The 14675-nt window shown below is 40.0% G+C and overlaps 1 protein-coding gene and 1 pseudogene across 8 annotated transcripts in view; one reads left to right on the top strand and one right to left on the bottom strand.

Annotated features, from left to right (window-relative positions):
* Positions 1–14675, bottom strand: part of ABCG2 (ATP binding cassette subfamily G member 2 (Junior blood group)) — an 82376-nt gene that overhangs the window by 22264 nt on the left and 45437 nt on the right. For all 8 annotated transcript variants that reach the window (XM_035709586.2, XM_035709584.2, XM_049104817.1 and 5 more), the window contains 4 exons: positions 13326–13483; positions 4645–4796; positions 3084–3188; positions 1892–2139 (listed from right to left, as the gene is read on the bottom strand). In XM_035709586.2, coding sequence (XP_035565479.1) covers positions 1892–2139; positions 3084–3188; positions 4645–4796; positions 13326–13483 — 663 coding nt within the window. The remainder of the gene's footprint in view (positions 1–1891; positions 2140–3083; positions 3189–4644; positions 4797–13325; positions 13484–14675) is intronic.
* LOC112645585 (SNW domain-containing protein 1-like) lies at positions 5338–7467 on the top strand (annotated as a pseudogene).

Here is a 14675-nt window from a genome sequence, read left to right on the forward strand (position 1 = left end):
CCAGGGCCTGATCCTGAAGACCTGGAATCGAGTCCCACGTCAAGCTTCCTGCATGGGGCCTGCTTCTCCCTCTGCCTATGTCTCTGCCTCTCTCTCTCTCTCTCTCTCTCTCTCTGTGTCTCTCATGAATAAATAAAATTTAAAAATCTTAAAAAAAAAAAAAAGAAAAGAAGTACGAAATAATAGTAGCAAAACGTTTGGAGCAATTAGCAATATTTCCCAGGGTTGGAGACTCTTGGTATTAATAGTTAGAATTAATTCTTGGTATTAATACTGAAGTACAAAAATTATAGTTCACATGGTGAGAAGTCAGTAATATTTAAGATTGACTTATTTGAGTGAGAGACAGAGAGAGAGCACACCTGTGTGCACACACAAACATGGGGTAGGGGAGTGAGCAGAGGGAGAGAGTCTTAACCAGATTTCACTCTGTGCATGGAACCCAACACAGGATTCAATCCCACAACTCTGAGATTACAACTGGAGATGAAACCAAGAGTTGGCCCCTATGCCATTGCCATTCAGGTGTCCCAAGAAGTCAGCAATATCTTCTTAGTGCCAACAGCATGCCATCTTTTGGTACTTAACAGAAATTCAATAATTGATAATAAAATAACCCCCCAAATAACCAGCTAAACTAAGATTTGCTTAGAAAGATGGATCAATGAACTGGGAATACTCATTTTGTATGATAGAGCACCTGAGAATAACAGAACAATAAAGGGGGAATGATCAACAATTATCAACAGAGTCAGCCAAAAGAGGAAAATAACATGATTTTGTCTTTATCAAAAGAAAGTTAATCTGATAGTAAAGAGCCTTATTTAACAGAATTTAAGCCTGCTTACTAGGTTGTGTGAACTGCAAACTGGCTTAGGTACCTAGTGCTCTCCTAAGATTGAACCCCTAAATTAGAAAGGTCAATTATGAAGAACAGCACTGGCACATAGGCTCTTCCCTCAGAAGGAAGCTAGCCTCTATGATCTTCAGGTACATTCAGTGAATTCTAGAGACAGGCTTCCCTGGACACTTGATTTCAAATGCCATTAAGCCCTTTCCACTCTCTTCCATTCTCCCACTCTCCTTTTCTTCCCGCTTCTCTTCCTTTCCCCACCACTCTACTTAAACTTTCTCCATAGCTCCTTTTACCATATGACTTGCTACATAGTTCATTACTGTATGAATTTGTCATCTGTCACTCCTCATAGGAAGAAAAGCTCTATGAGAATTGGGGTTTTAGGGGCACCTGGGTGGCTTAGTGATTAGGTGTCTGCCTTTGGCTTAGGTCATGATCCCAGGCTCTTGGGATCAAGTCCCGCACCAGGCTCCTCACAGGGAGCCTGATTCTCCCTCTGCCTATGTCCCTGCCTCTCTGTGTGTCTCTCATGAATAAATAAATAAAATCTTAAAAAAAAAAAAAAAAAAAAAAAAAAAAGAGAGAGAGAGAGAAAGAACAAGGGTTTTATTTTTCCCATTTTGTTCACTTCCATATACAAGCTCTCAAAATGCCACACATGGTCAGTAAGAACTTGTTGAATGAGTCGGAAAATGAATATGTGCAGCTACCAGAAAATTCTAAGTGGCTAAACATTTCCTTTATTTCACAATTTTTGAAGATTTTTCTACAAAGATTATCCATTACAGCTAGTCTAAATAACAAAAATTATTAATTTTGTAGTAAAAAAAAAAAACTAAAAAAATTTTCCACAAGTAAAAATTTCATGGTGTTTTTTACTTTGTTTTATTGGATGTTTTTATATCCCAAATGGAGTAGGGATAAATAAACGTAAGTTTGAGTAGAAGATAAGCATAATCCTAAAAGACTTTATATCAGAACCTAATGTTCCCACATGAGTATGTCCCAGCATTATCAGAAGAATCTGTCAGTTACCTGAGCGATAGAGGCCTGGGGATTACCCAGTAAATTTTTGAATGAACGCTTGGAAATCCATTTGAGTTGCTGACAGAAGGAGGTGGCATACGTGATCTCCTTAAAGGCTGAGCTCTTCCTTTTCTGACTCTTTGAGAGTTGATCTAACTCCTCTTTTGTTTTTCTGCAGAAGTCAGAATTGGCATAAAATTCAGCTATTCTTTCTATGAATGGAGTACCTCTCTTGGAAGGCTCTTCAGTCACCTTGACTTTGGAATAAAAGTGGATAAAGAAAGGAAGCATTATTAATAAAATAACAACTGATTTAGACCATTTTTCTGTAACTCTTCTCTAGATTCCTTGTTACCATCTTAATTCTAATGCCTAGGTATAAAAAATTATTAGATCTAGCATTGCTTTACAAGATTAGAAAAATACAGTTAATTGTCCAACTACTTCCATAAACTTATAAATACAGCAAATCTACTGACCATAAACTTATAAATACAGCAAACCTCCTCACCTATTTGAACCCTAATTCTTTTAAAATAGACCTCTTACCATAGGGAGTTATAACTCCTAATATACAAACCTGGTCCTTGTTTTCTTCTATATACAAATATATAAACTGCCAAGTTTCTTATTTCAAAACATTATATAAACAATGACATTTTTAATGAAAATTCCCCTTATAAGTGACACTATCACATAAATACTCATTTATAAATTAAATAAAAAATATAGCACTTGTGGAAAACAAGATCTATGTTGACCAGTACTATAAAGCGAATGTGTTCCCTCAAGAATTATATGCTGATGTGTGATGATATTTGAAAGGTGATTAAGTCATAGGAGTGTAGCCCTAATGAATGAGATTAGTACCCTTATAAAAGAGGCCCCTCCTCACTTCCATCATGGAAGTGGTCACCCATCTTTGAACCAGGAAGCGGGTCCTCAACAGACACGGAGTCTATAGGTATCTTCACCTTGGACTTCCAGCTCCAGAACTGGGAGAAGCTAATGTTTACTGTTTAAGCTACCTAGTGTAAGGCATCTTTGTTACAGCAGTCCAAAAGGACTAGGACAACTGCTATCAGAAGACAGCATTAATATAAATTCATAAATCCATGTGTTAATGAGCTGCCACATTGCTAAACTTCCACCAATTCAGTTAGGTAATAATCTGTGACTCTCAACAGATTCATTCACATACCTTCACCCTCTTGGTCCTCTCTGTTTAATACCACAGCAGAGGAGTCTCCATTAATGACATCCAAGAAGAAGTCTGCAGGGTTATTATAGGGCTCACAATGGTAACCTACAAAAGGAAATACAAACTTGATGTCTTGGAAAGTAAAAGCTCACTTTCAGAGGTGAGAGAGGTGAGGCGAGGAAGAGAGTCAACTTCTTCCTCATCTTTTTTTTTTCCCTCTTCTTTCACTGATTCACCCTTTCTTTTTATATATTCAATCACATAATATTTCAACAATGCTCTGTCTTCCAGAAAAACAACATATTCAAAACCAACCTTGGACTCCCAGGAAGTCTTCATAGTTGGTCCTTACCCATCATAATTCATAGGACCTGAAACAGCTATCAGTATGCTCTGATGCTTATCAGAACTGCTTCAAAAATCTAAATATAGGTCCAAGGGGGGAAAAAAGCTAAGTTAAAAGAAAAAAAGCTGTAGCTAAGACTAGGACTAGAGCTCCTCAAAACAAGACAACAAGCAAAGAAAGCGCACAGCAAGATTGCATTTGGGAAAACCAGGGATGTGTTCTGTTATCCAAGTTCACCTAGTGACTGCCAAATGATCATCTGTTGTGCTGTCATAATTCCAACATAGAGAACAAATCACCAGAGCAGCATCCCCAGTAGAATGTGCCTGGGACAGCATAGCTGAATGCTTATCTCAACTTCTTGAGGCATGATCCTCTGAACTCAACCTGGTCTGTAGTCTGACTATAGGTTCATTTCCCCTGAACTCCCTAGAACTGTGTGTGCTTATTCACTTTAAATAAGAGAAATTAAAAAAAAATTTTTTTCAGAAGATGGCTAGCAAATATTTAAAACTATATTTGGAGTCATAATCCATCTATATCACCATCTATAATCATATCCAAATATCTCTAAAATGAAGCAGATTGCATGAGTCATTAAAAAAAATTATGTATTTCCATTGTAAAGAGAACCAGGCAGCTCAGTCAGAAGCCCTCAAAGTAAGACTTACAACTAGTCATTCTATTGACTAGTAAGAACTCCTACCCCCTTAAGGCCTAAATCTGTAATTTAATGTTACTAGAAAATTTTAAGTAGCATCTTCATGAACCCCCACCAAAGCAGACCAACATCTACAAGGAGATAAAATTAGAAAGCCTGATCCATAATCTAGACAAGAAGACAAACTGTTTACAGATATTATTAGGCCTTTTCAAAAATGCTCAACTGACAGATAACTATGAGTCCAACATATTTACTAAACTGTTAGGGAAATGTCACCAGAACCAGGAAGCAGATCACATACAGGCCCAGGAGAAATATTCATACATACATATGCAGGCATACTCAAATAGGACAGGAAAGAGACCTAAACAACATGCTAGTGCTGTAAACAATGAAGAAAAAATTCTAGCATCAAACTAACCCAAAATGTTTTGGAGTGGCAGAAGCCATAGTGTGTATATTCAAAGATCAAACAGCACTCCTATAGACCTCCTTTACTCTCTTTCAGGATGTTAATAAAGGATCTTACTGCATGAAAAAGTCCAGCATACCCACTGACGCAAAGAACCCCAAGGCCTCCTGGGCAGGCCCATGGAACATCAGTTTTCCTGCAGCCAACAAGGTGAGGCTATCAAACAACTTGAAGATAGAATAACGAGGCTGATGAATGGAGAAGATGATTGTTCGTCCCTGTTCAGACATCCTAAGTTAAAAGAGAAAAATAAGTCATTAAACATCTGAAACTTAAACATCATGGCAACTTTATTCCTGCCTTCAGATCATCTGTTCTTAGTTCAATTTGATTTCTTCTTACTAACTTCTCATTTCATATTGTTTGATAGTTAGGGGACCTAAATTCAGTCCTCTCATAAAACACTAGGGTTTCTAAAGTATGTTCCATGGGCAGTCTACATCAACCAGAGTATTAATGAAAAATGCAGATCCATGGACAGTTTTCTCAGACCTACTGGGCCTAGTAAATCCATATTTCTAACAAACACCCAAATAATCTGTAAGTACAGTCGTGCTTGAAAACATATCATGTACTAAATATTAAAATGATAGTTGTATGCCCTATTCTCACTGATCATTTAAATCTCCTGGCTCTTTAGGAATTTGTTTTCATTCTTTTGCCCTGATACAATTAGTATTACTGAGTACTTACTATGTCTTTGCTACATATTTAATAGATAACCTTATCTCAATTCTTACAATACTGTTAAGAGGTAGTACCAGGGAAGAAGATGGCACTCGCCAGCTTTTTACCTGCACCTACTCAGCTACCTCAGGACCAGCTTGAGGCTGAAGAAAAAGCAAGATCCCAGAGATCAAGACAGACCTCACTGGTCTCATCCCGAAGAGAACCTCTCCCATATGGGTACAGGAAAAGCTGGATACCTCGATTATTAGAGGATTTGGGAAATGGAGGTGCTTTTCCAGAGATCCATGTGGCCCAGTATCCAATGGATATGGGACGGAAGAAAAAAAAATGTCAAATGCACTGGCCATTCCGGTGGATGCTGAAGGAAAAATTAAATATGATGCAATAGCTCGGCAAGGACAATCAAAAGACAAGGTCACTTATTCATGACCTGGTTTCCAAGTCATGAATGCAGATGATCCAGATCTGCAAAGACCTCATGAAGAAGCCATTAAAGAGATAACAGAAAAAGACAAGAGTAGCCATAGAAAAGTCTGTATTACAGAAGGTGCTGCAGCCATGCCAGTTCGAGCTGCTGATAAACTGGCTCCTGCTCAGTGTATTCAATACACAGCATCTCAGCAAGGAGTGGCTTTCATCTCTGGAGCTAAACAGTTATTCGGATGGTGGAAATGAAGAAAGATCCAATGGAGCCTCCAAGGTTCAAGATTAATAAGAGAATTCCCCAAGGACCACCTTCTCCTCCTGCACCTGTCATGCATTCTCCTAGCCGAAAGATGACTGTGTAGGAGCAACAAGAGTGGAAGACTCCTCCTTGTATTTCAAACTGGAAAAATGCAAAGGGGTATACAATTCCATTAGACAAACGTCTGGAAAGGCCACCAAACAGTTCACATCAATGAGAACTTTGCTAAGCTGGCTTCTATATTGCTGATCGGAAAGCTCGTGAGGCTGTAGAAATGCGTGCTCAAGTAGAGAGAAAGATGGCACAAAAAGAAAAGGAGAAACATGAAGAGAAACTTAGAGAAATGGCCCAGAAAGCTAGAGAGAGAGAAGAAGAAGAGCTGGGATTAAAACCCATGTGGAAAAAGATGGGGGATCCCTGGGTGGCGCAGCGGTTTAGCGCCTGCCTTTGGCCAGGGCACGATCCTGGAGACCCAGGATCGAATCCCACATCGGGCTCCCGGTGCATGGAGCCTGCTTCTCCCTCTGCCTATGTCTCTGCCTCTCTCTCTCTCTGTGTGTGTGTGACTATCATAAATAAATAAAAATTAAAAAAAAAAAAAAAGAAAAAGAGGATGGGGAGACACGTGAGAGGGATGAAATCCGGCATGACAGGCAAAGAGACAGCACAACCGGACTCTTTCCAGGACAGCTCCTGATAAGAGGTCAAAACTACAGAGAAATGAAAATCGAGGTTATCAGTGAAGTCACTGCTCTTGGTGTGCCCAATCCAAGGATGTCCAATGAAGTTCAAGATGACCAAAGGCTCTTCAATCAGTCCAAGGGTATGGACAGTGGTTTGCAGGTGGAGAAGATGAAATTTACAACGTTTATGATCAAGCCTGGAGAGGTGGTAAAGATATGGCCCAGAATATTTACAGGCCCAGTAAAAATCTGGACAAGGACATGTATGGTGATGACCTAAAAGCCAGAATAAAGACCAACAGATTTGTTCCCGATAAGGAATTTTCTGGTTCAGACAGTTAAGCAAAGAGGCCGAGAAGGACCAGTTCAGTTTAAAGGAATATCCTTTTGGTTTGGACAAGTTTTTGAAAGAGGCCAAAAAACACCATGGCTCTAAAAGACCCTCAGATAGCAGCCGCCCCAAGGAACATGAGCATGAAGGCAAGAAGAGGAGGAAGGAGTAGATGCACCTCTCTTCAAAGTGAATGAACTTTTATCCATAACCCTAATGATGCAAGTCAGATGGGGGAATACTTTGTAAGTGGCCAGGATAAAAAACAAATCTGGGTGTCAGCACTACTTTTTATTATGGGAGTAAGGGGGGGATGGAAAATTCTTTGAACTATTTAGTTTTTTTTTAAGAGTGGGCTGTGTTTGTGCTTCTCCTACCTTTTGGCATTTATAGAACATACAGCCCCACACATGAAATTAAGACCACTTCCTCTTCTGTGACATTAGTACTTTGGGATTAATATTTTGTGTAAGAATGACTGCTGATGAATAAAGTTGCCCCAGCCACAGTGAGTAGAAGGATGTTCACATACTGGACCTATCCTGCCAAAAGACATTTGCCCCTATTACCCTCTGTTTTAATTTGGACTGGGGAATAATAATAATAATAATAATAACAACTTGGAGTGGGGAAAGTAAGCTCTTGCTCGGTGCAACTATTTGTTTCAAATAAAAACACTTAAACAAAAAAAAAGAGGTAGTACCAATGCTATTTTTTTAATTTTTTTTTTAAGATTTTATTTATTTATTCATGAGAGACACAGAGAGAAGGAGGCAGAGACACAGGCAAAGGGAGAAGTAGGCTCCACGCAGGGAGCCCGACATGGGACTCGATCCCGGGTCTCCAGGATCACACTCCGGGCTGCCAGGCGGCACTAAACCGCTGTGCCACCGGGGCTGCCCAGTACCAATACTATTATTACCTTTATGTTACAGATAAGACTTAGAAGGGGGCACCTGGGTGGCTCAGTCGCTTAAGCATCTGTCTCTTGGTTTCGGCTCAGGTCATGATCTTAGAGTGGAGAGATCTAGCCTGGAGTAGGGTTCACACTCAGTGCAGAGTCTGCTTGTCCCTCTCCCTCTGTTCCTCCCCACCCCAGCTTGCTCCCCCCCTCCCACTCTCTCTCAAATAAAGAAAATCTTTAAAAACAAACAAACAAACAGAGTTAGAGGATTGAGCAACTGGTCCTAAGCGTCACAGTTAATAAGGAGCAAGGCTGGTCCCTGGCTGGTCTGATTCCATGGCCAAAACACTGATAAACTACCTTTACACAGGAGTTACTACTAGAAGAACAAAGGCCAAAATCACTGTTGAAAACCTGTCATTATTGAAAATATTTTGTGAGAGGTATCATGTCAATTTAAGTATTTTCTTTTTTTTTTTTTTTTAAAGATTTTGTTTATTTATTCATGAGAGACACAGAGAGAGAGGCAGAGACACAGGCAGAGGGAGAAGCAGGTTCCATGCAGGGAGCCCGATGTGGGACTTGATCCTGGGACTCTAGGATCATGCCCTGAACCGAAGGCAGACGTTTTAACCGCTGAGCCACCCAGGTGTCCCAATTTAAGTATTTTCTAAGCACCTACTACCTGCTAGCAGTGTGTACAAGCTTGCTCTGCCTCAAAGAGGATCAGGCCACTAGGTTAACCATTGCAGTACAGTGTGGAATAAGAGACGCTGAGAAGCAAAATAGAGGACTATAAGCCAGTCTGAAGATATATAAGTAGTGAATCAAAGGAGCCAAACATAATAAGCCCAGAAGAGAAAATGTAGTCAAGCTGAAGGAACGTGGCAAACAAAGTTGCAAACAAAGTTCTGTGTCAGTGCAGAGCCCTGGTGTATGTGTGGGGATGATCAGGGCTGAGGGAGGGCAAGAAGCTAGGAAAAGACACCACAACAAAATACAAGTCCATGATGAATCCTTTCACCCAGAAGCTGTAGCTTTAGTCAGAAGGCAAGAAAGCCGGTGAAGGACTCGAGGAAGCAAGAAAGTGCTTTAGTGTGACAGCCTAGTGGCCTGAGGACCAATGGCATCAGTATCACTATCTCCTACGAGACATGTAGATTCTTGGACTCCATCCCAGAGCTGTAGAAATAAAATCTGATTTTAACAAGACCCCAGTGATTAGTGTGCACAGCGGAGTGTGCGAAATTCTAGGTGAGAGCCCTCCAGCACAAGGAAAGATGCTCGTGTGTTAACTAGTACAAACAGAACGAAACACTAACATAACCCAGTATTCCACATCAATTTGCTGTTCTCTAACGAACACTGTAAACACACTTAGAGATAACAAAAATATCATGCATTGTCTAACTGAACCTGAACCCTAGACCCATTACTTGGCATATACACTTATATGTGTAACTGCCATCTCAAACTTAGGATGTCTAAAATCTTCCCTTTTCTCCTTATCCCAGCATAGAGACTTGCTTATGAGAGCATAAGCATCTGAGCAAGTAAAGTAATGATAAGGAGAGGATGGATATCATTTATATGAAGATGTGTATGTGGCAGCTTTTAAGAAATTGGGGTGGTAAGGAGCAGTCCCAGAGGAGGTGGGGGCAGAAGGAATGGCCAGGATGACCAGGAAATTAATTATATTAACAATCTAGGTAGTAAATATATTGAAATAATGACAGCTAAGTCTTTGCCTGTCTAAAAAATCATTTACAAACACAGGGCAAAGACTAAAAAGGACATTCAAGACTCGATTAGGGATGCCTGGGTGGCTCAGAGGTTGAGCATCTGCCTTCAGCTCAGGTCATGACCCCCGGGTCCTGGGATCGAGTCCCACAGCGGGCTCCCTGCATGGAGCCTGCTTCTCCCTCTGTCTGTGTCTCTGCCTCTTTCTCTGTGTCTCTCATGAATCAATAAATACAAACTTTAAAAAAAAAAAAAAAAGACTGGATTAGACCAGATTGGAAATACTATGCACTCATGGGTTTTTTAATATACACATGCTAACAGAATAATAGTTACAGGTGAATGTTTGCATGTATCATTCCATTCAAGCTATATATACACATAATAAATTAAGATTCCATATATTTTCCAAATAAAATATAGAAATAAGGGCACCTGGCTTGCTCAGTCATTGGAGTATGTGATTCTTGATCTCAGGATTGTGAGTTTGAACCCCACACTGGGTGTAGAAATTACTTAAAAATAAAATCTTTAATAAAAAAATATAAAAACATACTTCTGTTATATATTCACATACATAATGCACCACATGTACACAGGTATTTCCGAGATATGTCCACTAAGTTGGTCTGGAAGCAATGGAACTGCAGTAGCAGCAAGCACACTAAGTAATCAGGTCTTGGTTTCTAAATTCTGACTATGTCAGAAGGTACCAGGGCTCCTTAGAGAAACATCTGACACAGGAAAAGTAAAAGATGAGCCTAGAACATCTTGTTGACCATAGAGTAAAGAAATGCTTGAAGAATGATTAGGGGACATGTCAAAAGGACACAAAAGCCAGACTGAAGGGGCTTCCAATGGCCAAATCAACATTAATTTAATCATAAAACTAAGCAAGAATAACAGACTATATTCCATTGACTAAAATAAGAAATGAGAAAACATAAATGAAAGAGAAGGAGGAAAAGTTCTTTACAGTAGAATGCTAACTAATATATAGCATTTTGGGCTCCTCTGTCCCTTCATCAATAGCCAGAAGAGGTGTCAATGGTCTTGGCAGGTGTAATACAAAGAATGGTGGAAATAGAACATCACTTGACAACCATCATACTGGTAATTGATAGAGGTAGAAGTTGCTAGTATATTCTAAAACTAGTAGGTGGAGGGGCACCTGGGTGGCTCAGTGGTTGAGCATCTGCCTTTGGACGGGTCATGATCCCGGGGTACTGGGATCAAGTCCCATGTCAGGCTTCCCATGGAAAGCCTGCTTCTCCTTCTGCCTATGTCTCTGCCTCTGTCTCTGCCTCTCTCTGTGTGACTCTCACAAATAAATAAAATCTTTTTTTTTTTTTAATAAAATCTTTAAAAGAAACAACAACAACACTGGTAGGTGGAGATTTAATGAGGAACGGGATATGGATATAATATCTGATTATATCCCCTGACAAAATACTACTCAATTACAAAAGGAAAAACAGTTACTTCACAGCAGGTAAACCCAGCAGATACCAACATGACCAGGTGATGATCATGAACATCACGCAAGGTGGTAAAAGTCAAAATCACATAGTCCCTGATTTACGCAAAACACAGCATCACTTCTGCGGTACCCCTGCCAAGAATTCATGGCCTGTGTCTGGTCATGAGGAAACACGGGATGCACCAGGTTGAGGGCCACTCTACAAAATGTACTCTTGAAGACAGACAAGGGCATCAGAGCCAGGAAAGACTGAGAAACTGTTCAGGATTCAAAAAGATTTAAAATAAGCATTTCTCAAGAAAATCCTGAGTAAGAAAGGAGAAAGAGACATTTCTGGGACAACTGGTAGTGAAGTCTAACTGGAGCCCATGTTTTGGATGGTGGTGATGGCAGCAATGTAGACTTCCCAGCTGGGAGGTGTGGTAATGTAGAAGGAGTGTCCTTGTTTCTAGGAGTTACTCCAGAGTACTTAGCGGGTGAAGGTACATGATGTCAGAAAAAGATTATATGGGGTGGAGGGATGGAGATAAATTATCTGCAAATGCAGATAAATGGTAAGAATCTAGATAAAAGGACAGGAGATTTCTTTGTACTGATCTTATTTCTCTTTGATAGGTTTGACATTTTTTTCTAATTTTTTTTAGATGTCCAAAATTTATCTTCTGAAATTTCTCTTATAAACATATTCCTCCCACTGGAAGAATAAAAGTAAATGCAACTCTTTTCTCCATTCTTCCATCTCTCAGGCCCTAAATTTTAGAAAGTTGTTTTCTCAATAACCACACCCCACATGCAATTCATGAACTAATCCTGTAGGTTTTATCTTCAAAACAGATCCAGAATCCGTGACTTCTCACCACCTCACCACTACCATCCTATGCAAAGCAAGCATCATCTTTTTTTTTTTTTTTTAAGATTTTATTTATTTATTCATGAGACACAGAGAAAGAGGCAGAGACACAGGCAGAGGGAGAGGCAGGCTCCCTGTTGGGAGCCCGATGTGGGACTCTATCCCAGGACCCCGGGATCACGATCTGAGCCGAAGGCAGATGCTCAACCACTGAGCCACCCAGGGGCCCCCTTCAAGCATCATATCTCAACTGAGCTAATACAAACAGCCTACTGACTGGTTTCCTTGTACTCACCTTGCCCAATTACATAGTCTTTTCTCTACATAGCTGCCACTCCTCTGTTCTAAAACTCTCTAAAAATTCCCACGTCACCTAGAGACAATAAAAGCCATAGTTCTTACAGTGGCCTACAAAGCCTGAATAATCTCTCACCCACTCAATTCCATCTCATGTTCTATTCTAATTGTTATGGACTGAATTATGTCCCTAACTTCCAAATTCACATTGAAGTCCTAACCCCTAGTACCTCAGAATATACCTGTATTTGGAGATAGTGTCTTTAAAGAAGTAATTATGGTTAAATAAGGCCTATGAGTGGGACTTAATCTAATAAGGACCAGGATCCTTATAAGAGGAGGAGATGAGGACACAGATGCACAGACGGAAAATGAAGTGAAGACACAGACTGAAGACAGCTACCTATAAGCTAAGGAGAGAGACGTCAGAAATAATAATCCTGGGGCACCTGGGTAGCTCAGTGGTCGAGCATCTGCCTTTGGCTCAGGTCATGATCCTAGGGTCTTGGAATCAAGTCCCACATCAGGCTCCCTGCAAGGAGCCTGCTTTTCCCTCTGCCTATGTCTCTGGCTTTCTCTCTGTGTCTCTCATGAATAAATAAACAAAAGCTTTAAAGAAAAAGAAATAATAATTCTGCTGACACTCTTAGACTTATAGCGTCCCAAGAACTTAGCTTCCCAGCAAACTAATCAATAAGCAATCTCCATTCCCCTTAGTTCACTGGGGTCCAGTCCTTCTGGCCTTTTTGATGTTCTAAACGTATCAGGCATGCTCTGCTCAGGACTCACTGGCTCTTCCCTCCAACTAGGACACTCTTCTCCCAGATATTCAGGTCTCACTCACTTGCTCTCAGCTCACAAGTCACATCAATGAGGCCTTCCCTGACCATCCCGGTATGTAATACAGCACCCCAACCCCACCATAGCCATCTTTCGCTACACTCTTACCCTGCTTCATTTTTCTTGAAACACTTATATTTGTTGACTGTTTCCCTCCAACAAACAAGGGAGAAATTTTTGTCTGTTGTGCTCACTCTTGAACTCCCTGCACTGGGAATAATACCTGGCATATAGCAGGTGATCAGATACATAGCATTTACCTCTTCAGGAGCAAAAGGACAGCATTTGCTGTGCTGGAGTCTAAGCCAGTTGTGGGCTCATCCAGAAATAAGATGGCTGGATCAGTAATAAGTTCCATTCCAATACTAGTTCTTTTTCTTTCTCCTCCAGACACGCCGCGTATAAACTGAGTTCCAACCTAAAACACAAATATCATTATTAACAATTACAACCACAGCCACTACCATTTGTTGAGGTCCTACGATGTGCCAACCCTGTAAGAGGCACTTTATCTCATTAACCCCACTTATTCTGAATAGCAAATAAATGAAAATATGGGAGAAGAGGTAGATTTCTCTTTAATAAGATGGGGAAATTGAGGCTCAAGTCAGGTAAGTAGCTAAGCCTGATACAAATGCCATGCTTAACAGTATACTTCATGTTCCCCATCAAGTCAAACATTTAGTTTTAAGAGAGTTCAATTAGAACACTAAAACATATGGTCCTGGCATAGAGAAATCACAAAGCAAAAGGAAGATAAAGGTGGAAGAGGAAGAGGTGAAAGCATCTATAATTCATTAGTCCTCTTACACCCTCCCTCCCCATCCCTCCAAAAGTCCTCTGTGTGGCTTGGCAGAGAGGAAAGTTCACTTTGTATCACATGAGCACCTCTTAAATCACCATAAAGTTCCCAAATTGACCCTGCCTATATCCCAACTCATTACAGAATTCCTGACTTGTTCAGACAAATCCAGAAGGCAGAATGTTCTACAGGGCAACTGGCTCAGTCTTTTCAACTAGTCGATGTCATGGTGTGTGGTGGGCAAGGAGGTGCGGGGGGAGCGAGGTTTTGGGAGAGGCAGGAGGTAGGAAATAATTTCTATATTAAGAATCTCCAAAGAGATAATAATCCCGAGTGCTATTCGTGCCCTTTATTGGATCCCATAACAACTGAGCTATAGCAGACATTTTGGAGACAACTGGAGAAACAGGAATGAATATGGCTTAACATTGCTGATATTAAGATACTGTTAATTTTGTTGGTTAATATTTTGGTACTTGGGTAGGCAAATGTCTTTTTTTCTTAAGACACATAATCAGTATTCAGGAGTAAAATATGGTATTTACAACTGTCTTTAAACTACTTCAGAAAAAAAGCTGAAGCAAGTATGGGACAAGATGTTAACAACTGGGAGATCTAGGTGAATGTTACTAGTAATCATACTATTATATTAATTATACTCCAACCATATGATTACAATAGTAATTAGACTATTCTCTCTACATTTGTTATATTTAAAATTTCATAAAAAGTTAAAAATTTTAAATGTATTTTCAATCAATTAGGTAAATAAATTCTAAGAGGTCAACAACTACCTTCAGCTCATTTT

Source organism: Canis lupus, chromosome 32, assembly GCF_003254725.2.
Source record: "Canis lupus dingo isolate Sandy chromosome 32, ASM325472v2, whole genome shotgun sequence".
Taxonomy (NCBI): Eukaryota; Metazoa; Chordata; class Mammalia; order Carnivora; family Canidae; genus Canis; species Canis lupus.